This window comes from Pocillopora verrucosa, chromosome 1, assembly GCF_036669915.1.
Source record: "Pocillopora verrucosa isolate sample1 chromosome 1, ASM3666991v2, whole genome shotgun sequence".
Taxonomy (NCBI): domain Eukaryota; kingdom Metazoa; phylum Cnidaria; class Anthozoa; order Scleractinia; family Pocilloporidae; genus Pocillopora; species Pocillopora verrucosa.
Window position 1 is genome coordinate 14664655 of NC_089312.1, and position 27300 is coordinate 14691954.

Sequence of the window (27300 nt, forward strand, 5' to 3'; positions counted from 1 at the left end):
GAAGTTTTAGATTTTCTTGTGTCTTATGCTGCAGCTGCGCCCCAGTTGAGGCGGTCGTCTCCTCCAAGGCTCGTTGAACAAATGAGACAAAAGGAAGTCAAGCTGATCTGTAACGTGAGCGATGCTAAAAATTACATTTGGTATAAGGATGAGAGAAAGATTCATCTGCCCTCTGATCGGTATTTTGTAAAATCACATTGGTATCTGCAAATTACGGACGTTCTTAAATCGGACAGTGGAACGTTTGTTTGCTTGGCTTCCAATAGCTATGGAAAATTAAATTGCACAGTGAGGTTGATTGTTGAAGGTAAGAGTTTTTGAAACTTTGAGCAAATATTAAATTGGGTTTGTTGTTTGTGTGATGATTTGATTTCGTTTCCACTCAATACAACAGAAAAAGAAAGAAAATGCTAACGTGGAGGAAAAATCTATCGATGAGTTTTATTAAATGAAAAACTTTTGTTTATGATCCAACATTGAATATTTTCGACTTCGAAAGGAGAGCTGTGATCTTAGTTATTGGAAAACTATTTGATATCTAAATGTTCTATAGTTAGAGTTGAAAATTGTATTTTGGTGTAAGGTTGTCTCAGTGCTCTTCATCATGTCAAGCTTTTGAGTTTAAAGGAAACGTTTTGCAAGTGTGATATGAAAAAAGAAAGGAATTTGCTTATTAGCCCTGGGGTATTGGTCATTGGTAGTTGTTGTGTGAAAAAACAGTTTTTTCTTTTGTTCAGATCCAACGGCTTCACCTACAAATGTTTTAGGAGGTACAGTTCATTGATATATTATATAACTTAATTACTTCTAGTTATTATATAGCAAGGTAGTCTTGAAGTAGATCCGAGCGTTCTGATCGGTTCTTACTTGGTCGGTATTTTGCCATACGGACTGTTTCCACGGAAACGGTCATACGCCCTGTATTTTTCTTTTGATAAGCAAGCAAGTTATAGAACAAATTTAACTCAATAACCTCGCTTGCTCGAGCCACAATGGGGAATATTGGCCCCCAGTCGTTTTTTGTAAGAACCTGGCTGCAATTGGTCCAGACTGCCAAGACCTGGGCCAATATTTCCCAGTACGGCCCTTTCGCTCGCTTGGTAAGAAGTTTTTATCTTAGATTACAAATGCCTTTTTTGTGTAGCTCTTTACTTTTGAAGCAGATTGTCAAGAAGTAAAAAAGGAATATGCGTCCTAGGCTGCCAAGCGCGATAAAAATGCGGGGTTTGTGGTCATATTCCTAATGCATTTGAAGACTGTTATGTGAAAGCTAGGTTACTATTTAGAATCTTAGACCGCGTTTTCAGTTTCTTGATTTCAAAAACGTTTTGAAATGGCGCCGGGAGAATAAAAATATTGTGGGTTATGAAGCAAACTTCTTCTGCTGAATGGAGGAAATTTGCATGATCACTCGACGATCATTTCGTGGGAAGTAGACTGTAATACATCTAATCACTTCATGTTAAGGAGGCTTGGTTAACCTTGAGCTGTTCAACATAAAACCACTAGATTAAAATACTCTTATGAGCTTGCCTTAATTCAAGGCTGAATGTAAGCGATGTATCACAGTGGTTGCTCTAAAGTTATAAATATTTATTAAAGTTACTAATATTTACTAAAGTAAGTAATATTTGTTAAATAAATTCCCACGTCGCTTAGCTGCATTTTTTAGGATCTAATCCTGAGACATTAAAAAAAAAACAGGATAAACAGGATATGAGATAGAGGAAGAAAACTGAAAAAGTAAAATCCATTTAAAACAAACTAGCTGTTTCTGTATTTAGAAACTTGGATGTAACAAGCTCTGCTTATAATAAGTGTTGGCCTCAATTACTTTTCCAAAACTTTCAGCTCCTTTCGGTTGCGAAAGCTTTAATAACAAAACCTTTTCCGGGAGAGCAAGACAACGAAATTAGTTAAGTTCCTACTACTTTAGTCTCTGGACGTTTCCAAAAAGCCAAATATTGTTGAATTTACAGGAAACTATTTGTGGGTTAATCATAACCATTACAATTTCCTCAAATTTGATTAGTGCACTAACGCTTTATTTTTCACTAATTATTTTGTAGAGTTGTAATCGAACAGTGTAACAAGACAGTTGGCTGTAATCGGACACTTGTTATCTGACAGTTGAAGAAGCCAATCGTACTTAATCCACTAAGCTAATCAACTTATAAAAAAATTGATCACAATAACCATAGCAACAACCACTTATCCTAAGAAAAACTGGGGAATTTCCAAAATGGAGGAATTTTCAACTTGAGACAATTGTTCTAAATGTATTTTTATCGGAAATCGTGATGGTTATGATTAATTGGTCGAGATTAACAAATCGCTTCGCGTTCGTCCGATTTGTTAATCAAAAGTATAATTACATACCGAAGTGGACTCCACTTGATCCTATCACCACTATTGCGCATGAAGTGCTATAATTTTGTACGAAATGCGACACGTTCTCATTTTTCGGTGAATAGTTACAATCTACACAGACTAAGGTCGTTCTCTATCATCTTAACATGTTGTTGTTTTTGCGGATATCACCTTTATTTTTTATAGCTGGACCAACGTTTGGGAATTTAGGCAATGGGCTCGATTGAAAACCTATACTGCTAAACTAAAAGTAGAGAATCGTGGCATGATGCGAATGGCTAAGAGAGAAGAGTTCGAGGTACAGCCATCTCCTCCAACTTGTACTAAGAAAACACCAGCTCATCTCGTCAAAACCCTGCTCCCAGTGTGACCTTGCATGTTCATATTCTAGTTCCTCCTGACTTCTATTGCGTATGAAGTCTTTGATGATAAGAAATGATAACCTTGAAACGTATCCGTTCCTCAGATAAGGCTCGCGATGCTCTTGTCCCTGGAATCGTCTCGGCAGGCGTGCTAATTACCGTAGCTGCTTTATCTTTTATCTGCTGGCGCCGTCGATCCCGATCCAAGGAGCCCGTGAATAGTGCAATTTCAATGTCAGGTTAGTCTAACTTGGGTTAGAGGTTTAAAGATCTCTTTGTTACTTCTTTGTTTGTGTAGGCTATCTACTGAAAGCCGAAAGCTCGCGTGTTTGAGTCAGAGAACGCCCTTTGATCTCATTATGAGTTTTAACCGTGCTGAGCCATATTTTTAATATTATTAAGGTGATTCCTCGGTATTGAACTGTGCATCTTGTATTGGGCATAAAAATCACGTAATCAGGCGAGTAAGCGCGCGCATATTCCGAGAATACGGTATTGTTTTTCAATAAGGGGACTGCGTAATGAGGTAGGATGGTCTTTAGCTCGTGGACGAGCATGGTGACCCATATTTTTTAATTGCACAATTATTGTTTATAAATTCTCCCCTTTAAATTGGGCAAATTAAAAAACATTCATCGAATTGGAAAAAAAGATATTGCTAATATCGTGCAGAGACTGTTACTCGATGATGCAAATTATGACTTAAAAACAACGACTCGAGGAACGTTTTGAGTTGATGTCATTTAAAATTGCATGATTTTTTCGCAAATTACATATCAAATTGTTCTATACGTTCAAGACTTTCAACTTATAGAGTTTTTCAGTTTTAAAATGTTACTTTAGCCACCCTTGCTTCCAGCTGCAGCAAAATGTGCTGCGAATCAATGAAATGACGCGCATGATTAGTGCTAGAATAGGCATAAGTGGGGTACGTTTGGCTCATCATATCTCTTAAACGAGTATGGTGACCTACCTTTGAAATTGTACTTTTCGAAACAGACATTGGAAGGGAACATTTGAAGAAAGTCGAAAAAAGAATTGTTCAATAACTTTATTTTTTTCTGAGGAATCACCTCAACGGGTTTTGATTAAAAATCTTACTCCAATAAATTTTTACTATAGAACTCTCAGCCAACAACATGTCCTTATTTTTTGCTTTCAGAACTTGAATTTGAATACGACGCGTTCGTTATTTTCAGCTCCCAAGACTCGGATTGGGTGACTAAAACTCTAATTCTAACTTTGGAGGAAAAGCACGGTTTTAAATGCTGTGTACACTACAGAGATTTCGTTGTCGGAGTACCTTTTCGTGAAAATATGGTCAACAGTGTTTACAAGTCAAGAAAAACAATAGCTGTGGTGTCTAATTACTTTTTCAATAGCAATTATTGCGGTTCTGAAATGGATTACGCCCTTCACCGACTCATGGAAAGGAGAGATAACAGTTTAGTCGTCATCAAACTTGATGATGTGGACAGAGGAAAACTCCCAAAGGAGCTGCGAAAAAGGAGCTTCATAGACCTTTCAAAGAATGTTGAAAAGGAACACTGGGAAAGAAAATTGGTTAAATGTTTAACGATCCCTAGCGACTTGTCACAGGAACAGATTTTGTAACAAGCTTTTTGATAATTAGGTTTTAACTACTTTTGTATGTGCGGTAACTAACTCGAAACGTGGCGCTGTATAAGTATATAAATAATATTTATCATTTGCGCTGAATAACCAATTTACTTTGTGCTTTCCCTTCAATTCCATGTGCTTTCAAGTGAGATCGTGACGCCTTGAGCTGAAGACACCGATTTTTTTCTGCGCAATCAGTACAGAAAAATTTACTAGAGATCGAACGCACTTTACTAATCTTTGATCATTACTAGTTTTATTACTATTTTGTACTTCATTCCTGAGCTACCAAATAATTTTGCTTTCGTTCGTGTGTTCCGGCCTATTTATTATTATTCAGGGACATTGTTAGTTACTTAATGCTTAATGACATTGAAGTAAACCAAGTTGCTAGTCAGAAAATTATGCAATATGGATACTGGCTCATCAGATTTTGGAAAAATGTTTATTACGCAGTTCGCAGAACCACACAAGCGTGAGACTCAACAAATTATTTACAGGTATTCCAAAGAAAATCCACAAATGTTCCAGTAAGCAGGCCGAGTAAACACTCAGTTAGGCAATAAGGCAGGTTTTCTACGAACAAAAATTACACCTTTAGCAAGCGAAATTACAATACATACGAAATACGATGGAACTTACCGACTATTTCTAGTTTAGGGTAACCATAACTCAACAATTTTGGTTAGCAAAATATGCTAGTACAAACACGGTAACTAGTTCTTTTTCGACAAAGCTCATGGTCGATGTCCCGGATGTTGACGTCAAAATGCAGGCACTCAATGGGAGCTACAACATTTTCATGCTCGATTTAACATATAGAGTCCAATAGTACATCGTTAAGGACCAATTAAAATGTGATTCAGATCATCACATAAAGTGCTCTAATTTTTGCCAGCGGAACCTATATTAAGCGGTCAACATGTATTAAGGGGCGGTAACCATTCCTTGTGGGTGACCGCTTAATACTGGTTTGACCTACATTAGTTTTACCAAAACTTGACGCATAATTTTGTGTAAACATCACAATATCTTTATCAATATCTTAAAACTTGTGCAATATGGATACGGGCTCGTCAGATTTGGGAAAAATATTTTTATGATCGATACCGCTCTTACTTTAGCCAGCAATACTTGGAGTGTGAAGCTTAGTGAAGGTCTTCTGTGAAAATCTAGGAGGTCCATGTTGAGTCCTTTGGCGAGTGTAAAGAGCCGTGACAGAGTATATACGGCCAAGGAAACGTGCAAAGCAAAGTTGAGATAGTTCTTCCGCAATATCCTTTCTCTTCCTTAGTCATGATGACATTTCAGTAATACAGTTAGAAGGCTTTTGTTTTCAATATCTATGGAAACCAAGGATTTTGCCCGTGTCTCGTTCTTAGCTATAATAAGCTAATTGATACTGAAAGTATTATGGGCTTTGGGAATTAAGGAAAATTTCGCTCACTGCTGGCCAATCGCAGCACACATTAGATCTTGACAAGTGCTTCTCGTTATTGACGGAAGTTTGTGTCTCACCCTTTAGATCACATGTTTTGTTTTATTTTTTTCCCTCAGGATTCTGAGAAATGTAATATCGCCTAACTAAGTTGGCCGTCCTTGTTTCTATAATCGGAGACTTGTTTTCTTATGCCAGAGTTTTCCTTTGTAGTTGGTTACGTGTTTGAATTATACAGAATAACCACTTGAAATCAGTCTGGTTTTACATCACGATCTTAATCATGACCTTAACTAGTTAGTGCAGGAAGTTTGCTCGTGCTGTTCAAAAAGGTCTGAGAAAACCTGTCGGCACCAAAAGGAAGACTCAGCTGTAAAACCTACGAGTCCGCTGGTAGAAGTCTGAAGTAGAAGTAGAATGAATTTTCTTGTCATTCCTTCCTAGTATTTATCTGCCGAAATAACAAGTGATCAGACAGAATGACTTCGCTTTAAGGGATGGGTTGAAACAAAACACCATTGGATCAGTTTGGACAGGTCAACCGGTACATGAAATTATAAACGTTGCACGACATTGATTAGAAACCGAAACATTCCGAGATATTTTAGACAAGACAACCTAAACTGTAACTGATATTGGTTTTCTGGTATAATTACCCGCCACTTGGAGTGTTGGAAAAATACCCTTAAAACCCCCTAAAAAATGAAAGGCAGACGAAACTGCACTATGCGAAAATAAAGTTTTTGGCAAAATAAAGTTTTTGAAACAAAAAAACAATTTACTTTAACTAGTCAACGGTGAAGTGACGTAGTTTTAAACTAAAATGACAAACAATAACAAAAGTTACACAATATGTGATGTAAGGAAATAACGAACAACACGACGGAAAGAGGACTCTTAAACACTAACGTTGTTAAGGCCGCACAAGAGACCAATATCAATACTGCAAAATACAAAGGCCAAAAATGGAAAAAGATAAGCGAAAATTACGTTAAGTTATCGAACAGCTGCACTTTGCGCGATAGGAGAGAAGAAAGGCATATTGTTGATATATATATATCGAACAATTATGTGAGGTAGCAATAGGTCGGCAATGAAAATGACGAAAAGAAAAAGGTGCTAATGAAACAACAAATATAAACGTTGGCTGGTTACCGGGTGAAAAGACTTAAATAATAAACTCTGAACACGTGAAAAATCCAACACGAATAAATGTTGCACTTGGAACTTACAGCAGATATCACCTTTAAAAATATTTAAAATTTAACAAAAAAATTTAGAAAAAGACAGGGATAATCGTGCTTCTCTATAAAATGAGGTATATTACAAATCAGAAATAAGGTATTTTGGGATCTTTGTTACTGCTGACAGTCAGCTTTTCTTTCATGGCACAGGTGTGGTTGTTACGTAATATGCTTGATAGATGTACGCTTTTGGATATGAGCCAGTTTGTTTTTCACAATGGCACATTATCATTTGCGTAATGTTTGCTTGAGGTAACATGATATTGTCGTCGATATAACCAGGGATTAGTCAGGGCTGGTATCAAAAACAGTTTTATTTTCGAACTTCTGGCAGAAGCGCAGAGTTTCTTGTTGTTCCTTTAGTATGCTCCTCTGGTAATAACCGGTAAGCAAACAGAATGTTTTATTTAGTATTTTAGAATTCGCGCCGACAATTGTTTAGGTTCCAATATCTTCCATATAACTTAGGCTAAGTATTTGTTTTCTTTTCAGTCTGACTTGGACTCACTCAGACACCATGATACTCACTTTGCACTTGTTCAAAGCGTTGATAGTTTGTGTTCCGTTCGTTCTTGTTATTTGCGAAGCAAGGAATATCTCTGAATCAGGTGAGTGTGAACCTATTTCAAAACATTTTCACTCGCAATGCCACGTTCTGAAAATCTTTCCTTGCCGAAATTTTTAACTTTAAGTTAATTAATGTTGGCACGTATGGCGCAGCAACAAGAACGCTCCGCTCACCCAGATCGACTCCCACAATGTGAGTTGGATTTGCTTTTATTTTTCGTCGTTCGCTTTCACGAGGGTTTTTACCCCCTCGACAATAATCTATCTTCCAATTGTCAATTCGATCGAGAGAAAGTAGACGAAGAATCACCTGAGGGATTTGCTTTTCTTCGTAGTTAATCCAAATTAGTTTTAATTCTTACGCCTGAGGAAAGGGGTAGTTCTAATTTTATGAAAAGTGTAGAGATATGGGCAGCACCAAAATGTGTTTTACGGCCCTGAATAAGTGGGGCATTAGAGAAACACTTAATCTGACTTGTGTGGCCAATTATGACACTGAATACACTTTATCTGATTCGTGTAGCCAATCACAACACAGGATATATATATACTTCATCTAACTCGTGAAGCCAATCAGAACACAGGATATGCTTTATCCAACACGCGTGGCTAATCGTTTTATTTTCGTTTTCGTGGCGGGGAGAAAATTATGGAAGGTTGCTATTTATGGGCATTTCTTTTACAACAGCTCCTGACATTTGCCCCCCCGGATGGATGCGCTGGAATAATGCGTGTTACTACTTTGCAAATGATTCTGTCTCAAGCCGGGTCACATGGCAAGACGCTCGACAGGCATGTCAGAGAATCCGTGGAGGAGACCTTGCCAGTATTCACAGTGCTGCGGAGAACGACTTTATAACACGCCATGTCTCAGGGTAAGAGCGGTCCAACTCCCTTTCTGAATTCTCACCAAATATGAAGAAGTCGAAAAACTTAATTTTTGGAAGGGGGGTGGGTAAATGTGTCCTTGCAAGGGAGTGTACCGCTGGATATTGCGTAAAAGACTGTTGCAGCATTTTAGCAATCACTGGGAAAAGGGCAACCTAGTTTCACTGTGTGCAACGCTTACTGCTTAAACCGGAAAACGTTGCGAGACACATTAATCTTATACTTGTGCGAAAGAATGGGCCTAAGAACAAATGTTTATTGTTGTCAGATGATTTCTTTGTGTTCAATTGACTATTAAATGAGTTTTATTCCATTTTTACTTAAAAAATATTGTTGATCTCATTGCGTTGAAATCTATATTAATTAATCGTAAACCTATCTCCCAACTCAACCAACATTTGAGTTTGTTTTGAAAATCGTGCATGGAGAAAAGTCATGCACTGTCGCATTGAATGATTCCGAAAATATGATTTTTTGGTTATGACCTGACTCAGTTCGTGCGTTCCATCGTACAACTCTCAGTGCAAGCGCAATTATTCAGCTGTATTTTATCATTAATAAAATAATAGTCTTTATGATTATTTTTTAATTATTCTTATCATCAATTTTATTATGTAGTATTTGTTGGATTGGACTTAATGACCTCAGAGCAGAAGGCAATTTCCAATGGTCGGATGGATCATCATTTGTTTACAAAAACTATAGCAACAACGAACCAAATGATATCCATGGCCAAGAAGACTGTATAGAAATAAATTGGTGGTCAAATGGTTGGAATGACTTAAATTGCGGTAGGACCCTGTGTTACGTCTGCAAGCAGACCAAGGGTAAGTTACCCACAGTATGCCAGCTGATATGTAAAACTTATCACATTTTAGGCTGATACATTATTTTGTTTTTCACTCTCCGTAGTCACTGTAATGAGAAGTCAATTGTTCGTGTCAAATTTCTATCCCAAGCATGTACGAACCTCACCGCAAGCCCTTACTGAAAACTTAACCCTAAGATCAGTATGCATATTCTCCATACTGTTCTCTACAAATTTCCTAAGGTGCTGATAGGGAGAATTTATTTAAAAGTCAAGAGCCTCTTAGTTGGTGATCATTTCCTTTATTCCCTTCCCGTGACTATGATATTTGTTTCAGGGGTGATATTCAAGGGAGAAATTAGCTGCTAGTCCATGTTAGGGTGAAAAGGATTTAAGTGCTATTGAGAACAATTTTAGCTTTGACGTTTGATTTCATAAACGAATATTCAAGGCAACGTCACTGATCACAAGGTAATCTGTTTTATAACTAGGCTTCCTAATATCTTAAACTTGGGTTGATTATGCTGGGTCTGTAGTGTATTTTGGGAAAACAATTTCGTGAGCTTGTATTACTCGCAAGCATATTCTATCCTTTCACGAAGTTAATTGGTTCGGAAAAATTAAGAAACATATTTCTAATATTGCTTTTTTGCAACAAAATTTGGCAATAAAATTTGGCAATAAAATTTGGCAATAAAATTTGGCAATTAAAATTTGGCAAAAAATAAAAGCTACAGATATTCATGATATTTACAGAGTCGCCGGTATATGTATGGTCTCTGACCACGTTCTCGGTGCCCTAGTCAACTCTCGCACTATATTTTTACTTTTCACTTGCCTTTCGCTACCGGGTACGTGACACCTTAATTCTTTTACTTCACTTTTTCTCCGACTTTCCAACCCGTCAAGATTTCCGCTTTCAAGCTGCAAACCTTGCGACGTCGTGTATATTTCATTTGTTAGCCCATTTAATTTTGAGAAGAATTTTCCAAAATCGAAAGAGATACGAGCCGATGACTCGAATTTCAAAGTGTGCAATGTTGTACCTAAAATTCATTTCGAAATACTATTTTTTTTCCGTTAGTTTGAGGGAAATTAGAATTTTTCAAAACTTGTCATTTAATTCCATATGCTTGTTATTCCGGCCCCTTCATAGTTGCCTCGGAGCATTGCTTCGCTAGAGATACTCATTTAAAGTAACAGATGCGATCACAATACTGCCCGTCTGAATCAAAATATTCCATAATTTGTTTTTGTCAGAAAGTGACGGCTGATTAAAAGAGAAATTCTGCACTGGCTATGTACTAAACGATATTTTTATGATGTGATTCACAGACGCCATCATACCAGAATCAAATGTGAACTCTTGGGCTTTAGAACCAAGTAAGTATTATCGACATTAGTTAGAGACACTAAACCTTTTGTTATCAATATTGTTTATTGTTAATATGTTTGTGTTTGTAAACAAGAGCCAGAATGCTTAGTTGCTACTTTTGGTTTTCAATTGTCGGAATATCTTAGATGAAAGAGGTATTGTACATAAAAGTTTTCCGATCATCTCAGATTTAGCTGATTCAGGAATGAACACCAAATTTTAAGGAGTTTAATCTTCCAAGAAGATTTTGTCGCAAATGTATTAATATTCAAGCGGTAAAAGACATTTTCTGTGTTAACCTAGCCAAAAAGGAAGTTGGAAAGCAGGAAGCTGACGTCGCAACATGCTCTAGTCTAAACACACTATCGACCAATGAGAGCGCGCGTACCGTCTTAAATATTTTACGGTGTTGAATACTCCCTAGAACAATGTTTAATGAAGTGAGGCAGAAAATTGTTTAGCTATGATTATCCAGGTGGTTAACACAGTAAAAACGCGTTTCAACTTATTAGACTTCTACTGGCCACCAACTTGCAACACATTAAAGAAAATGGACACGAAGTCTGACGCCTAGATTACTTGGTCAATCAACCAAGTGCACGCGCCTTAAGTTCAAAGAAAGAACAAAAAAGAGAAAAATGCGCTGTATCAAGAAACAAATTGTAGCTTATTCAATCCAAAGAGTAAAACATCATTATTTACCTTAATGTTACTGTGGCCTTGAGAAATCATATTTGTGTCTGAGCAGTTTACATATACAATAAAGTTATTAGTTAGAAAAAAGTCAAAACGCCGTAAAGCTGTTTTGAGAGAATAGCAAGCCTTAATAATTTAGGTGCGCTCGACGGCTGTAAAAAACAACAACAACAACAACGAACAAACAAACAAACAACTGTGAAGTTCGTTTTCGATATACGCGCGAAGCGTGAAATTGTGTGCAGTTACGATGCGAAATGTGGTACTACAAGACTTCAAGGCCCCGATCCAACTTTGAACTTTTCATGCATTGAAATTTACCTCCTTACTGAGTTCATAAGTAGAAAGATGCTTGAGTCGATGAAGCTGAACATTAGTTTTGGTTGACCCAAGAATTTTGTGCGAGTGGCACACACGAAATTCTGACTGTAGAGCAACTTCTATGCAAACGAAGTTTTTTTATGAGCCAAACATAATGCACGAAAGATTACTTCGCGTCCCATAATTCTCTTCTCTTACTGTATAGCATCAGTTCGACATATTAAGTTTAACAATATATTCTTCTGCAGAACTTTCTCTTTTAACTCCATTCAAATAGGTATTTCAGTTTGGTACATGAGAGGTTTGAGACGGGCCAAGGTGATTGTTTTTTCTTTGTTATTTATAAGCCCTTGGACGATGTGAGGATGGCTGGGTAAACTATGAAAAGAGCTGTTACCGCAGCGTGTCAGATCCTCTTCTTTCTTGGCAGAAAGCAAGGGATGTTTGTCGAGAAGGAAATAACACCAGTATGCATGGAGACCTTGTTACAGTCGATAATCAGTAAGTATTATATATTTAATCATAACCATTACAATTTCCTCAAACGCGATTGGTGCATTAGCTGCTTTATTTTTCATTATACATTCTGTAGAGCTGTAATCGAACAGTGCAATCGGACAGTTGACTGTAATCGGATAGTGTATTGGACAGTTGAAGTAGTCAATCATACTACGTCCTCTCAGCCAAATCCACTAATCACAGAATAAAACAAAATAACCATAGCAACAGCCACTTATCCTAAAAAAAATTGAGGAATTTCCAAAATGGAGAAATTTCTTTATTTAGACATTGTCTCTACCAAAGATATTTGACCTAAATGGATTTGTTGTCTTCGGAAATTGAAACGGTTATGATTAATGGGTAACAGGACTTCTTGTCATCCAATTCTGTCTGTATTCATACTCGTGATTGACAAATTACAGAGCAAATTGGACTCCACTCAGTCCTTTTACTTAGTCCTAGTACCATTATTAAACTTACAAGTTACGCGTTTATATCACAGCTCTAGTGTGAGCCTTTTACGGTTGTTTATTTTAGCTCGTCTCTTTCCTCTTTTATGTCGAAAACTTACTGTAACGCAGTGTTTTGTTTTGTTTCGAGATGAGGTGTGCTCGAGGCTTATCGGGTAATGTTCTTATGATAAGCTGTCACTTTTGTACAATCTTTGCTGAAAGTAGAATATAACTCTAATTCCTGGAATCGGTTTACTGTCACGTCGCCCTGAAGTCCTAATTGGCACCCACAGATATTGTAATTGTCTAACGGGAAAAATTGCATCCTTACCCTCTTGTCCAGAGGTGACTTTGTACCTGGCTGATAATCAATCAGTTTTCAATGAAGTCTACAAGTCCTCAGCTTCTACGTTCGCTATGAATGATCGACTAAAAAGGTCCGAAGTAAAAAAACGAAGGAATGGTAAGGGGCTAGCTTTGTTGGTTCAGTTGGGTTGCGGTCAGCTGAGTGTGTTGCTAATAGAAAACGGTCATATGTAAATTTCCTTCTGAGTTGAAAATAAACCTTTTCAAGGTACTTCTTTGTTTATGTTTTTATGATTGCGGCGTCGTTGAAGGAAGTTTTGCGCGGGTTAAAATGTCCTTGAGTGATTTTTCCTTCCTGTGAGTGGCTGGTTAAAGATATGTGCAGTCTAGGCTGGTGTTGAATGATGTGCCAGTGTTTCGTGAGAACCTTTTTAAGATTCGGTGTGGCCGGGTTGTGATTGGTAACAAACGGTGAAAGTTCTTTCGCCTTCTTTGTTTTGTTACAAAGGGTCTTTGTTCTGTCGGAGAACTGATCTTCAGTTTGGATTTTATGAACGAGCGTCGTAGGATAGCCTCTGTTACAGAGTCTTTGCTTGAGATCTCGTTTATTTTTATCAAAATTCTCCTTTATTGAGTTGGTCATTAAAAGACTTAATGCCTCTCCTTTGATAAAACCCTTTTTCGTATTAAAGGGGTGGCAGGATGAGAAATGTGTATATTGAAGTGTTTTAGTGGGTTTAAAATGGGTTTGTGAATCGAGAATTTTAAGAGTTGAAAGACGTGGTCCTTTGAATATCTCTGTGTCGAGAAAAACAGCGTGTTCGGGTGACATTTCACAAGTAAACTTGACTGTGGGGTGGAACAAGTTGGCGAAGTCTACAAAAATAGAAATTTCCTCCATTGGGATGTTCCACAGAGAGAATATGTCATCGATTAACCTTTTCCAAACGAATGATTTAAGTAGACTAGCGGCTAACAGTCGTTTTTAAAGGTCCGCCATGAAAATAACGGAAAAAGCGACTGCCATTTTAGTTCCCATAGCGATCCCGTGAGGTTGTACGAAGTGTTCAGACATTCTTTGTTTCCTTTTATGATGAAAAAAAAAAAAGAATAGAAATATCAGGTAATCAAAGAATTGGCATTTGATAAGAAATCGTTCTAAACCACCTTGATTCATATTGCTTTCTCCGAGGCTGCCATGCTTTTTGGTTTGTTTTTAAACTTTCAGGTATTTTCAAAGATGTGATTGGCGATAAAATAATTGCATTTGCCCTTAAGAACGTGCTCGTTTCAACTAATGTTCAATCAATCATTAACCCCGCTTTTCGCACACTCTTTTGCATGGGCATGACCAGACTATGAAGTAACGTGGACGGCAAACTACAGTTAACAATTGTAAGACTAAGTTTATTTACCGAAGCTAAAACAAACTAAAAGAGGTTTGGCTTTTCATTTTCCAGGCAAGAACAGGCATTCTTGAATACTGTCGTTCGAGAAAACAGCACTAATTTTTGGATTGGCTTTAATGACTTGATCTGGGAGGGCACATTCTTCTGGACAGATAACAGTCCTATCAGATACACCAACTGGAATGTCAATGAACTTTCAAAAAATAACCCGTCCATGGATTGCGTACTCATGAATCCTCATAAAGATGAAGGAAGATGGAGGACTGCCTCATGTAGTCAGAGATACGGGTTCATCTGTGAGGCAGGTTTGTGAAGAAAAAAATGATTTTATGAACTGGCCATAAAGTACACAACCATCGAGGAAAAATGTTCACACAAAATAAGTTAATTTAAAGATGTCAAATTAACGTAGGGAAAGAGGGAAATCTGACTTCCAAGTGAGAATTTGAACCCAACATCTCCGATGACGAGTCGGATGTTGTATCTTCAAGCTTTGAAAAAAAATCGGTGTGATAGGCCTTGTGCAACGTTGGGGTCATAGGTGACAGATGTCGTAGGTTCTACTACGATCAGCCTCTGTAAGTGCGTCCTGTAGGCAAAGGAGGTACGTATGGTATGTTACATTAGAGCACTTTTTGATTGGGTGTCATGTAATTAAAACCAAAGCAATCTCAAAAGCCGAACTGGCATAAGAAGAAACATATCACGGGGAGGCATATTATGCGAACTTGAAGTAAAAACAAGCAAACTGCATGAAGCGCGGGAAAACGAGGGTGACCAAGTCGAAATTTGTTTTAGTTCTGAATCTGACTGAGGTGTTTTTTTTTCACATAGCGATGTAAAGCAAAAACAAAGCAATCCCGGGTTATTTTTTGCCACTCAATTGAAAATTGCTCTATTCACACGTAATTTATTGTCATGGCCACCGTGTTTTCTATAGTAAGGTGAGGAATTTTTAACATTATAAAGCAAGGCTGAAAGAAATAACTGTAAGGGAAATTTTCAGACGTGCAGATAACCATATATCTATAATCTCCTTCGCAGCCGTTGTTTGTTCTCGTCACACAACACCCTCTTTTCCACGTTGGAGAGAACACCATTGTGTGACGAGACCAAATGATGGTTGCGAAAGAGACTCTGCTTACAGCCGTTCCTCTAACAGAAAGGGAACCACAGTTACTCACCTCAAAAATATAATTTCACGTAATTTTACAGCGAAAAGCAGACTGAAACTGTCATACCTCCAATATAACCTAACCAAAGACACATGGCGAACTTGTATAAGGGAAGATACACTAAGCAAGAGAAAATGATCATATTTCAAAGAAGGATCCTTGATTGGTTGTTACCTATCTGGACTTTGCCCTCTGTGTGTGAGATACGTGATAAAATACAGGTTGTTTACTGGAATTAACACGCGATTGAGTGAATTCCAGAGTAGCTAAAGCGAATTTCATTCCCAGAAAGAGTCAAAACGCGGGAGAATGCGTGGAAAATTCACTATCTGTAGCATAAAGTTTCATGTAAATTTTTTCCAGTGGTGTCGGATAATGCGGTTAGAATACGTGATAAAATGCAGGTTGTCTACAAGGAAATGGCATGTGATGGGGCGAAGTCTAATGTGACAAAATGGAATTTGATTGGTAGAATACATTTCAAGCAAGTGAACAATTGCCTCATGTTCATGTAGTGCAATGATTGGGTATGTCGTAATTGGACTTTGGATGATGTTTTCACAGTACGTGATGAAATTTAAGTTATTCGGCGTGTGCATTATGAGAAAAGGTGCGGAAAAAACACGTTTTATCAGAAAAAATTATACAATAAAAATAAATGTGAACCTTTCATATTCCGAAAAATTTCGACCTCACTCGAAGAGGCTCTTGAAAGGCACAATCATAAAACTTTTCAAATGAGCCCAAGATTTCTGGTTAATGTCATTCTTTGTGCGCAGCCCCCTGATTCCATGACATCATTTACATGAAAACAATACCCAAACGCTGTGATTGGTGCATGATATGCAAACGCTGTGATATGATTGGTGCGACATACACACCCTTATGCGGCAATCTGATCGGTGCGAGATACATACCCTAATGCGACGATCTGATTGGTGCGAGCAACATACCACTCTACACGCTAACAAAATAACTCAAAAAGAAGGCAAGAAACAATACAAGAATATGAAAAGAAAATGGGTGATTTGTACACAAACTGAATACGGGATACTTGAAATGACTGTTAGAGATATAGTCAGGCCACCTAACCAGCATTAATGGTAGTTTGAATAATATAAGATTATGCTCGAGTGATAAAAGCATTACGATTTAAACAATGGATAACCATAAAAACGACTACAAATGTATAAAAAAATAAGGAAATGTGTGAATTAGGCTACAGATATGCAGAGTTTGTTAGCTTATACTCTCTCTCTCAGTGTCTGCTCTTTCAATTCCTGATGAAATTATTTGTCTAGGTAGTATTTTCAAGAAAGATCACTTAATTAATGCCATTTAGCTCACTCGCATATACTGAGGGTTTTTGTTTTTGTTTTTTTTTTATTTCACAGACGCTCTTCCCATTCTTACAACTCTTCCACCTTATGACCGACTGCCGGGTGAGCTTTTTTTATATGTTGTCCATCTAACCCTCCCAACGATGATTTAATGGAAAGTTGAATTTAACCGTTACCGTTGAATTTTTTCTTTTGTTTGTTTGTTTGTTGGTTCGTAACTTCGTAACTTGGCGCGCAAGTTGCTAACTTCGGACCACATCTTGGTAACTTGCAATGGCAACATAATGACTTGCGACTTGCGATTGCACATAAACTTGCATGGCATCACTTGGTGGCTTACAATGATAACATAGCAACTTGCAATGGTAACTTAGTAAATTGCAAAGGTAATTTAGTAACTTGCCATGGTATTTTCGTAACTTGTCATTTGCAATAGCAATTGAGAACTCTGAAATGGGAATTTAGAAATTTGCCATCTTATTTTAATACCTTTTAATGGTATTTTAGTGACTTGTAATAGCAACTTGGCAATTTACAATCGCAATAGAAGTGGCAATTTAGGAATTTCCCATCTTATTTTAGTAACTTGCAATGGACACTTAATAACTTGGAATGGCGATTTAGTAACTTGCAATAGCAATTTGATAACTTGCCATGGGATTCCAGTACCTTACAATAGCAACTGAGCCATTTGCAGTGGCAATTTAGTACTTTGCAAAGGCAATTTAAGAATTTGTCTTTGTATTGTATCTTGCAATGGCTATTTAGTAAATTGCATTAGCAATTTAGTAACTTGTCGTAGTATTTTAGCAATTTACATTAGCAACTAAGCAATTTGCAGTGGCAATATATTACTTTGCTGAGGCAGTTTAAGAATTTGCCTTTGTATTCTTGTACCTTGTAATTTATAATGGCTATTTAGTAAATTGCATTTATCAGCAATTTAGTAACTTGCCATAGTATTTTAGCAACTTACACCAGCAACTAAGCAATATGCAGTGAGAATATAGTACGTTGTAATGGCAATTTAAACATTTGTCTTCTTATTTCAGTAACTTCCAATAGAAACTTAATAACTTCTAATGGCAGTCTAATATCTTGACGTGGTATTCTTATAACTTGCAGGCGCAGCTCAGTAACATGCGAAGACCCTTGATTAAGCAATTTGCTCTGGCGACTTTTTGACTTGCAATGGCAATTTTGTTACATCCAGTGGCAATTCACTAACTTGTCAAAGCAAACGATTGCAAATCAATCACGTCATGCGGGGCGTGGCGGAAATTTTAGTTTATCGCTACACTTGCGTTTAAGATGCTCGTAAGTAAGTCAGATGACCAGACAATTTAGTTCCTTGACGGGGCGCGCAACCGCTTGTCAAAAATGACAAGGACTCTGCGAACGACATTGGCAACCTTCAGGACAATTTGTAGGAACTACTTATCTTTAAACCTCATCTTCTAACATTAAGTTGGTTTTTTTTCTTTTTCAGTATGGCTGTTTTGGTTGAGTCGTAACCTATACTCAGCCACACATTAATGGCGCGTTATGAAACGCAACACAGTAATTTTGCAGTTTCTTTTAAAAATGCTTTTCAGCCCGCGAATGTCGCAAACGGGTCACCGGGTCAGGTTCATTGTTGGAGATTTCTTAAGCATTTCCATCCATGGTAAAGCAATTGCGCATGGTCACTGCATTTTCTAAGATATCCGTGGCGACAATTGAAAATGGAGATAAAAAGGAACAAATTTTGATGAAAAGTAAATAATGTGGATTCATGTATATTCCATTGAAATGTTGATATACGGCTAAAAAGTTGCGTTATACAAAAAAATGTAAAATAGAAAGAAAAAAGATTTGTTGGCTATAATCACAGGAAATCCTTTGTCAAATGAGAAGGTTAAGACTTTGCCAGAGAATCTCCTAAGAATACTTTTCGAGGATCAAACAAGCTGAGCATAACAATAACAGCAAGAATTCATCCTTTCCTGGTAGAAGCCATCTCAAAATTTCTCCAAATTTACAATTTATAGGCAGTCATCGATTCCATTGGTGCTTGTGACATTAAAAGGTTTGTATGCACATTGTCTTTTTTTCCTGAAATAAAGCTGTCGCGATGTTTTAGAACGGTGTTTCTGTTATGCAACGTGATTCCATACCAAAACTGCTGTTTGCGTTAGGTGCAAGTGGGCTGGGAGAGATTTTGTATTCAGAATGGCCAAGGATTTGTGAGAAACAAGTGTTTTTACACGAGGAGATAGAAAGACTGAAGTATAATTTTAAGAGAAATCCCAGAGAAAGAAGGTTTATTTCGAGATGTCAGGGCTTCAGCTTAGAGAAAGACAACAATCCAGAGCCTTGATTTCACTCATAAATCATACATACACAACCCTTGCTTAAGTGGCCTTCTCCCGGGAGGCTAAGATTCAATCATATTTAATTTTTGACTTAGAAAACATATTTCGTGTGGCTCTGATTATAGCATCCATATGCGTCCATTCCGCGGTAAAATACCACATTTTTGTCATTCGCCAGACAATAACGTAGACAAGATTTTTCTCCGCTTATATGTAGGTTGGATGGACTTTGTCATTGTTGTCTGGTGATGGAGAATTTCATTAACACCCCCATTACTCTTGGGTTAATTATTTCCATACCCCCACCCTCACTGCACCTCGCCTAATTCGTGAACTTAGTAATATTCATCAGGTACATTATCTGAGAAGTTGTGCGATTTTTCACCGTGAACCCGTGATATTTGTGTTCTATTCCCAGGTCCTCAATCCTCCGCGTTGGGAAATTGAAGAGGAGAATTAGATAATAAGGTAATTAAATATGGAGAAGGAAAGGGTTGAATGGTGCATGGACTGTCACAGTGACATCTCTTTACGAATTCTAACTTTAGTGAGATATGATTAGTTTCGTTACTCATTCTTGGTTAGCTTACGCAATCGATCTGCCATTTTTCCCAAAAGATTGCGGGAAAAACTACGCTTAGGCAAAGTACAGGAGACTTTTAGAGAACACCGATGGCGACGATAACGAGAAGGTGGCGAAATATAAGATTTACTGAACCTGAAAAATATCTTAGCGTGCGTTTGAAAACTTTTTATAAATTGCTCTGAGAAATGCGCGCGCTGTGATTGGTCAGAACGGGTAATATTTCCATGACGCACGCGTCTACGTCACACGAGTGCACCGTTGAAATATAATGCACGCAGCCTACGTCATCGGTATGAGCGCGCGCACCTCACGATACATTTTATGAAAAAAATAAAAAAAAACTTGTTCCTCGAGCATTGTTGAGTTCTATAAGCACTTGGGAATTTTTAAGAACACTCGAGAAGTGCGAGAAGCACGAGCCGAAGGTGAGTGCCTCTCTGCACTTCTCTCGTGTTCCTGAAATTCCCGCCTGCTTATAGAACTCAAAACGCACTCGGCGCATTTTTTATTTCTCTATTGAATATCTTGGTCGTCCTCTACAAATCAACATTATGAAATCTCCAAAATTTTGCGCAGTCTGAGAGTGGGAACCCCTTGGGCAAATTATCCACGTTTCTGCTTCGAACTCTACGCTCTATTCTCATGTTTTGCTGAAAGAAAAGATCTGGCGCCGTTTAAGACAGCGAACACCGCAACAGTTTATATACCCATGCTTGAAGTTCAATTACAAATGAACACATCACAGAACGGTACTATATAGTTTTCTACATCGAGATTGACGTGGGTCTTCTTGATATATTTGCTACTGAAGGTCTTAGTCTAAGGTATGCCGTGTTGATTTTAAGTCTCTGATGAAGCTCACGACCCTTGTGTCAAATCCTCCTTAGCATATGATAAAATTAATTTTCTTCTAAGATAAGCTTGATCAGTAAGTATTGATAAGGCCGATAAGATCAGAGATTATTATGCAGGGGTACATTCAACGAGAAACCCCAACAACGCAAATACTGATCCTTGTGATATTTAGATGACGATTCATTGGGCGCGCCTTTAGAGGTCTGAGTTTAAAATTTCAAGGTCTTTCCAGTCACAAATCACTGTCAAGGCTCTGATGTGCATGCTTGCTTACAAGATGTTTTACATGTAAGCTTCAAGGAAGACACGTTGAAAAACATATGAAAACATTAGGTATCAGCGACAACATTTTCGCATGCTTTTGAAATGATTTTCACGTGCCTTTCACTTGCACATAAAACTATAGGTGTGAAAATCGTATTTAGACTTCGTCTAGATTTTACCATTACAAGAGCCTGAGTACGTGCAAATATGCATCTAGGTTTTTTTAAGGCTTTTGCCTTGTATTGTTGTCTATCATGCGGGGAGCTTTTCTTTGTGTGAAAAAAAAAACCTTTCATTTTTTTCTCGTGACTCTGGCGAACCCTTCTCGTTATCAAACGGAAGTTGTGAGATGATCCTCTTTCGAAATAACAGTCAAGGTGAAATTATAAGGGTTTGTATGGGAATATTTATGACCGCTCTAAAGAATAAAAAAATAGGTCAAATGCTGAATGAAAATACCTCACCTTACTTCCAGAGTACATTTCCTGTTATTTGGCTGCTTACTCCGTTGAAAGGAATCCATTTTAGCGAGTTATACATTTCGAGGTTTTCTACGCACATAAGAAAAGCTTTTCTTATATGTATGTATGATTGTGTGTGTGATCTAGCAATGACTTATGAACAGCATGTAGGCAAATAGAATTTGCTTTTTTTGTAACCTTGCTCCAAATTCTGCTACCTCAGTTTGTTGGTTATCTAAAATATTTGACAGTCAATTATCTCTTTTTCGTTGACGGGCCCAAAACGGGATTATTTAAATTTTTATGAACTTTTGTGGCCTTTACGGTTCGTGGGCAAGACTGCTTGAGAAATGACGCAAGTTTTTTTTTTAATGAAAAGGAACACAAATGCATTGCGAGCAGCTCTGAATAACTTTATGAAAGAAACTGATACTTCAGGAATCATCATTCGCAGCCAAACACCTTGAGAACGTCAAGTCACCAACCGTGTTTACAGGGAACTTTTTCTATGCGCATTACAGGTAAGCAGAGTTTCACTAAAAACTACAAACTTGAAAACAATTTTTCTGATAATAATTAACCAATGCTTAACCAATTGAAAATACTCCATACTAGAAAAAGCTGAGACAGACTAACTGAAAAATACTACATCAAACTTCACTGGAACTACACGAAACCATGCTGAAGAACTTAAGCTACTTACAGCATCCCACAACAAAATTCACGAAACTACACTAAACTACATCAAACCATACTTGACTTCATCAAGCTACACCAACCTACACCAACTTACTCCACACTACGCCAGCTTACACCAAACCGTACACCAAACTACACCAACTTACACCAAACCACACCAAACTACACCAACTTACATCAAACTTCACCAGACTACACCAAACTACACCAATGACTACACCAGAATACACCAAACTACACTAAACTACATCAACTTACACCAAACTAAACCAGACTACACCAAATTACACTAAACAGCACAAAGTTATACAATCTGTGAAAACCTGCAATCGGACTACCATCTGAACTACAGTGTGCTAGATTAAAGCTCACCCAATGCTAAGCAACTTCACTGATTTCACCAACTACACGAACTGAAGCTAAAAGTACGCGAAAATACACCCAACTCCACCAGTTGCTAAATTATCAACCAAACTCAAATATGGTCAATTCATTTCAACCACAATTAAAATAAACTTAAAAACTGTATAAACTCTTCATGATAAGGACACGAGACAGAACTTTACATTTCAATTGGCTGTCATGTGCATTCTCCTCTCGGTGGAAAAAAAATTGAAAGGAAAAACTTAAAATCACTTTACGGATGGTCTTATACTTAGTAGCTGAGAATTATGTGCTAGCAAAAAATGTTAAGCGTCACACTTTCATCATCAAAATTTCAATAGTCAATCAGTTGTTACCTTGGAGAAAGGTTTCATTATGAAAAGCACTTGAAATTTGAGCTTTTCAACAATAACTGTGGAAACAATGTCTTGATATCCTAAAGTGCGCTTTTCAGCATCCACTGGCATATTTTCATCTGACAGGAAAATGAATCATGTCTTATACAGAATTTGCGTTACACTTTGAATCGTATTCCGCTAGCACAATAACAACTTCAATCTCAAGAATCTATTTTTTCCTTTAGTTCCGCGGCATTGATCTCGAATCATTAAGCTCTTTAATTCCCAAATCTCATGAAAAACTAATTGAAAAAAATATGACTCGTTTGCGGTAAAATTTGGTGATTAAAAGCAATGTCAAAGTAAGGCAAACTCGTCATGTTCAACCTTGATAATACGGAAACATAACACAAGGTACGTGCAATTTCTTTTGGGAAGGAAAAAAGAACAAGGATAATTTGGTTACGACTGGATAAATATGCTTCTCATTGATCGCCGAACCAGTGTGCTAGTAGTATATGGTTTGAAACTTAACCATGATGCAGATTGTTACTACTGTGTTATTGGCCTCTTATTTTCTATCATCAAATGTGTTCTGATATGGTTGAAAATATTTGGAGCTTAACTTTCATTGTGCATCTGCGGCCACACTAAAGGGTAGCAGATTCCAAGCCCTATTTTTTTCAGTTTTCATTTTTATTGTATAATTAAGAAAATTGAAGACGGAAATCTTTGCGAAATTTGCCTCAAAAATTTCGAAATAACTGCTATTTTTGCATTAGCATTGCATCAGTTCTTTCCTAATTCGGATTTTGAATGTCGATGAAAGGAGGAGAGGAACCCGTCGGTTTCATTTTGATTAAGGGCACTGCTACTACGTTATATTAAACGAATTCTGAACAGGACGAGGATAGTCATTTCCTTAAGAGTACTTTTTATACAGTAAAACGTCTAATCTGAGGGCTAAGAAATATAGACTTAATAATCTATTTTTGTTACGAGAATTCGTCGAGATGCAAAACGTGACATGAACTGACAGATTGACTTCCGTTGTGTCCTTTAGAGCTCAGAAATCAAATTTCAGATATACAAGATAGAATTCCTTGATTTATAAGATAAAAGTTTTCTTTTCGTTTAACGCTGACTCTAAGATATATCCCAAGTAACCTTGCTTTATGAGATGGGGTGCATTCGGTTGCAAGGTTGCAGAAAAAACGTTTAGGAACAGCAATAATATAAGGGGCGTGTAAAACTGCACTTATATGAAAAAGCAATAACTTTTAATAATGTAACATGCTGGTCTGAGCCTTATACGAGTTTTTTAGGTTTTTTCTTATCTTGGATCGATATCATTTCTCTATAATTACTATATGTTCCAAGCTGAAAAAACCATGAGTCATAGACTCGTCCTAAAGATAGCATCACTAAAAGCTTTCTCGGCAACAAGATTTGACTGCAACTTGGTACCCTGGCCTGGAAACAAAACCTACTACAAGCACTGGGCAATGGTCCTTGAAAAGCCTGGCTGTTTTAAAGGAAACGACCGAATGATTTTTCTTAGTCCTACCGTTTAAGCAATACTTTAATCAGAATTTTAACACTTGTTACCATGAATTTTCCATTTAATAGTTCTGCTTTTCAAATCCTTCATGGGAACGTGGGAAAACACCATCAAGCAAGATCTATACGTTTAATCTAAACATTATATGCTTGACTTAAAGATGTACGCTATTGGAAATGAGTCACTTTGTTTTTCACAATGATACATTATCATTTGCGTAATGTTTGCTTGAGGCAAGACCATACTGTTGTTGATATAACCAGGGATCAGTCAGGGCTGGTATCAAAAACAGTTTCGCTTTCGAACTTCTGGCCAAAGCGCAGAGTTTCTTGTTGTTCCTTTAGTATACTTTTCTGATAATAACAGGTAAGCAAACAGAATGTTTTATTTTATGTATAACGAGCCGTATAGCATCCGCGCTGACAATTGTTTAGGTTTCCAGTATCTTCCATGTTACTGAGTATTTGTTTTCTTTACAGTCTCACTTGGACTCACGCAGACACCATGATACTCACTTCGCACTTGTTCAAAGCGTTGATAGTTTGTGTTCCGTTCGTTCTTGTTATTCGCGATGCAAGGAATGTCTTTGGATCAGGTGAGTGTGAACCTACTTAAAAAACATTTTCAACTGCAATACCATGTTGTGAAAATCTTTCTATGAAGGAAAAATTTAAGTTAAGGTTGATTAATGTTGGCATGCATGGCGTAAGAACACTCCGCTTACGCAGACCGACTCTTAGAACTGGATCGTATGTGAGTTGGATTTGCTTTTAGTTTCCGTCGCTTTCACGAGGGTTTTTACTCCCTCTACAATATTCTACCTTCCAATTGTCAATTCGATGGAGAGAAAGTAGACGAAGAAGCACTTCTGGGATTTGCTTTTCTTCGTAGTTAATCCAACTTAATTTGAATTCTTATGCCTGAGGAAGAGGGTTGATCTAATTTAAAAAATGGTAGAGATATGGGCAGCACCAAAATGTGTTTTATGTCCTGAAAAGGCAGTGCGTCAAAGAAACACTTTATCTGACTCGTGTAGCCAATCATAACACTGAATACAATTTATCTGATTCGTGTAGCCAATCATAACTCAGGATACACTTTATCTAACTCGTGAAGCCAATCAGAACACAGGATATGCTTTATCCAACACGTGTGGCTAACCGTTTTATTTTCGTTTTCGTGGCGGGGAGAAAATTACGGAAGGTTGTTATTTATGGGCATTTCTTTTACAACAGCCCCTGACATTTGCCCCCCTGCATGGATGCATTGGAATAACACGTGTTACTACTTTGCTTTATTTTGAATCAAGCCGGGTCGCATGGCAAGACGCTCGACAGGCATGTCAGAGAATCCGTGGAGGAGACCTTGTCAGCATTCACAGTGCTGCAGAGAACGACTGTATAGAACACCATATCTCAGGGTAAGCGCGGTCTAATACCCCTACTAAATTCTTACCAAATATAAAGAAGTCGAAAAACATAATTTTTGAAATGGGGGGTGGGAACATGTGTTCCTGCAAGGTAGTGTAACGCTCAATATTGCGTAAAGAACTGTTGCAGCATTTTTTGCAATCATTGGGTAAAGGGAAACTTAGTTGCACTGTGTGCAACACTTACTTCTTAAACCGGAAAACGTTGCGAGACATATTAATCTTATATTTCTGCGAAAGAATGGACGCATGGAGAAAACAAACATGTGCACAAACGTCTATCGCTGTCAGATGGTTTCTTTGCGTTCAATTGACTATTAATTTAGTTTAATTCCATTTTTACTCTCATTGCGTTGAAACTTACATTATTAAAGCGTAAATCTAACTCCCAACACAACCAATATTTGAGTTTTTTTCAAAATCGTGCATGGAGAAAAGTTGTGCACTGTCTCACTGAATGATTCTGAAAATATGACTTACTGGTTATGACCTGACTCAGTTCGTGCGTTGTATCGTACAACTCTCTGCACTTATTTCACCTGTCGTTTATCATTAATAAGATAATAGTCATTATGATTATTTTTATAATTATTCTTATCATTAATTTAATTATGTAGTCCTTGTTGGAGTGGACTTAATGACCTCAGGACTGAAGGCAATTTCCAATGGTCGGATGGGTCATCATCTGTTTACAAAAGCTATAGCAACAACGAACCAAATGATTTCCATGGCCAAGAGGACTGTGTGGAAATAAGGTCGTGGTTAGCAGGTAGTTGGAATAACTTAAATTGCGGTATCAACCTGTGCTACGTCTGCAAGCAGACCAAGAAGTTACCCACAGTATGCCAGCTGACATGTAAAACTCATCACATTTTTGGCTGATACATTATTTTGTTTTTCACTCTCCTTTGTCACTGTAATGAGAAGTCTATTGTTCGGAAAACAACGGTAATTTAGCGAGCCTGCAAATACTTGAAAGCATTCTATCCTTTCACGAAGTTATTTGATTCGGAAAAACAAAGACACATATTTCTAATTTTACTTTTTTGCAGAAGCAATTAAAATTTGGTGAAATAAAAACAACAGATATTCATCATATTTACAGAGTCGCCGGTATATGTATGGTCTCTGACCACGTTCTCGGTCCCCTTGTCAACTCTCGCACTATACTTTTACTTTTCACTTGCCTTTCGCTACCGGTTACGTGACACCTTAACTTTTTTACCTCTCCCTTTCTTCAACTTTCCAACAGGTCAGGACTTCCGCTTTCGAGCTGCAAACCTTGCGACGTCGTATACATTTCATTTGTTAGCACATTTAATTTTGAGACGGGAATTTTCCGTTAGTTTGAAGGAAGTTAGAATTCGTTTCAGTGGCGCTTTAAAAAGTATTCGAGGATAACGGGGTCTCAAAACTTGTCATTGAATTCCATACGCTTGCTCTTCCGGCATAGTTTTTGTCTTGTCGCCGTGGAGCATTGCTATCCATTTGAAGTAA

At 37.5% G+C, this 27300-nt stretch overlaps 2 protein-coding genes across 9 annotated transcripts in view; both read left to right on the top strand.

Moving 5' to 3' along the window:
• The window catches only part of LOC136277430 (fibroblast growth factor receptor-like 1), a 98081-nt gene that overhangs the window by 34763 nt on the left and 36018 nt on the right, over positions 1 to 27300 (top strand). The gene's annotated exons all lie outside the window — the stretch shown is intronic.
• LOC136277445 (macrophage mannose receptor 1-like) lies at positions 110 to 27103 on the top strand. 7 transcript variants are annotated; one of them, XM_066159558.1, is made up of 14 exons: positions 110 to 114; positions 738 to 770; positions 7527 to 7642; positions 8290 to 8476; positions 9108 to 9316; positions 10633 to 10680; positions 12037 to 12190; positions 14409 to 14662; positions 16927 to 18940; positions 19645 to 19694; positions 21772 to 21913; positions 24854 to 24969; positions 25684 to 25794; positions 26421 to 27103. In XM_066159558.1, exons 3-9 carry the CDS (start codon positions 7552 to 7554, stop codon positions 17022 to 17024), a joined length of 1041 nt encoding a protein of 346 aa, XP_066015655.1. In that variant the 5' UTR covers positions 110 to 114; positions 738 to 770; positions 7527 to 7551; the 3' UTR covers positions 17025 to 18940; positions 19645 to 19694; positions 21772 to 21913; positions 24854 to 24969; positions 25684 to 25794; positions 26421 to 27103. The 7 variants fall into 7 exon arrangements, with proteins under 7 accessions (XP_066015655.1, XP_066015657.1, XP_066015649.1 ...); XM_066159560.1 differs by lacking the exons at positions 110 to 114; positions 738 to 770 and adding an exon at positions 6312 to 6334; XM_066159552.1 differs by lacking the exons at positions 110 to 114; positions 738 to 770 and adding an exon at positions 7361 to 7419.

What these genes read in the sequence shown, in the direction of transcription:
- LOC136277445 (XM_066159558.1), top strand. Translation starts at nt 7,552, where the DNA reads ATGATACTCACTTTGCACTTGTTCAAAGCGTTGATAGTTTGTGTTCCG. An exon ending in ATAACACGCCATGTCTCAGG is followed by an intron (nt 8,477 to 9,107) that starts GTAAGAGCGGTC and finishes TTTATTATGTAG; the next exon opens with TATTTGTTGGATTGGACTTA. An exon ending in CTTGTTACAGTCGATAATCA is followed by an intron (nt 12,191 to 14,408) that starts GTAAGTATTATA and finishes TTCATTTTCCAG; the next exon opens with GCAAGAACAGGCATTCTTGA.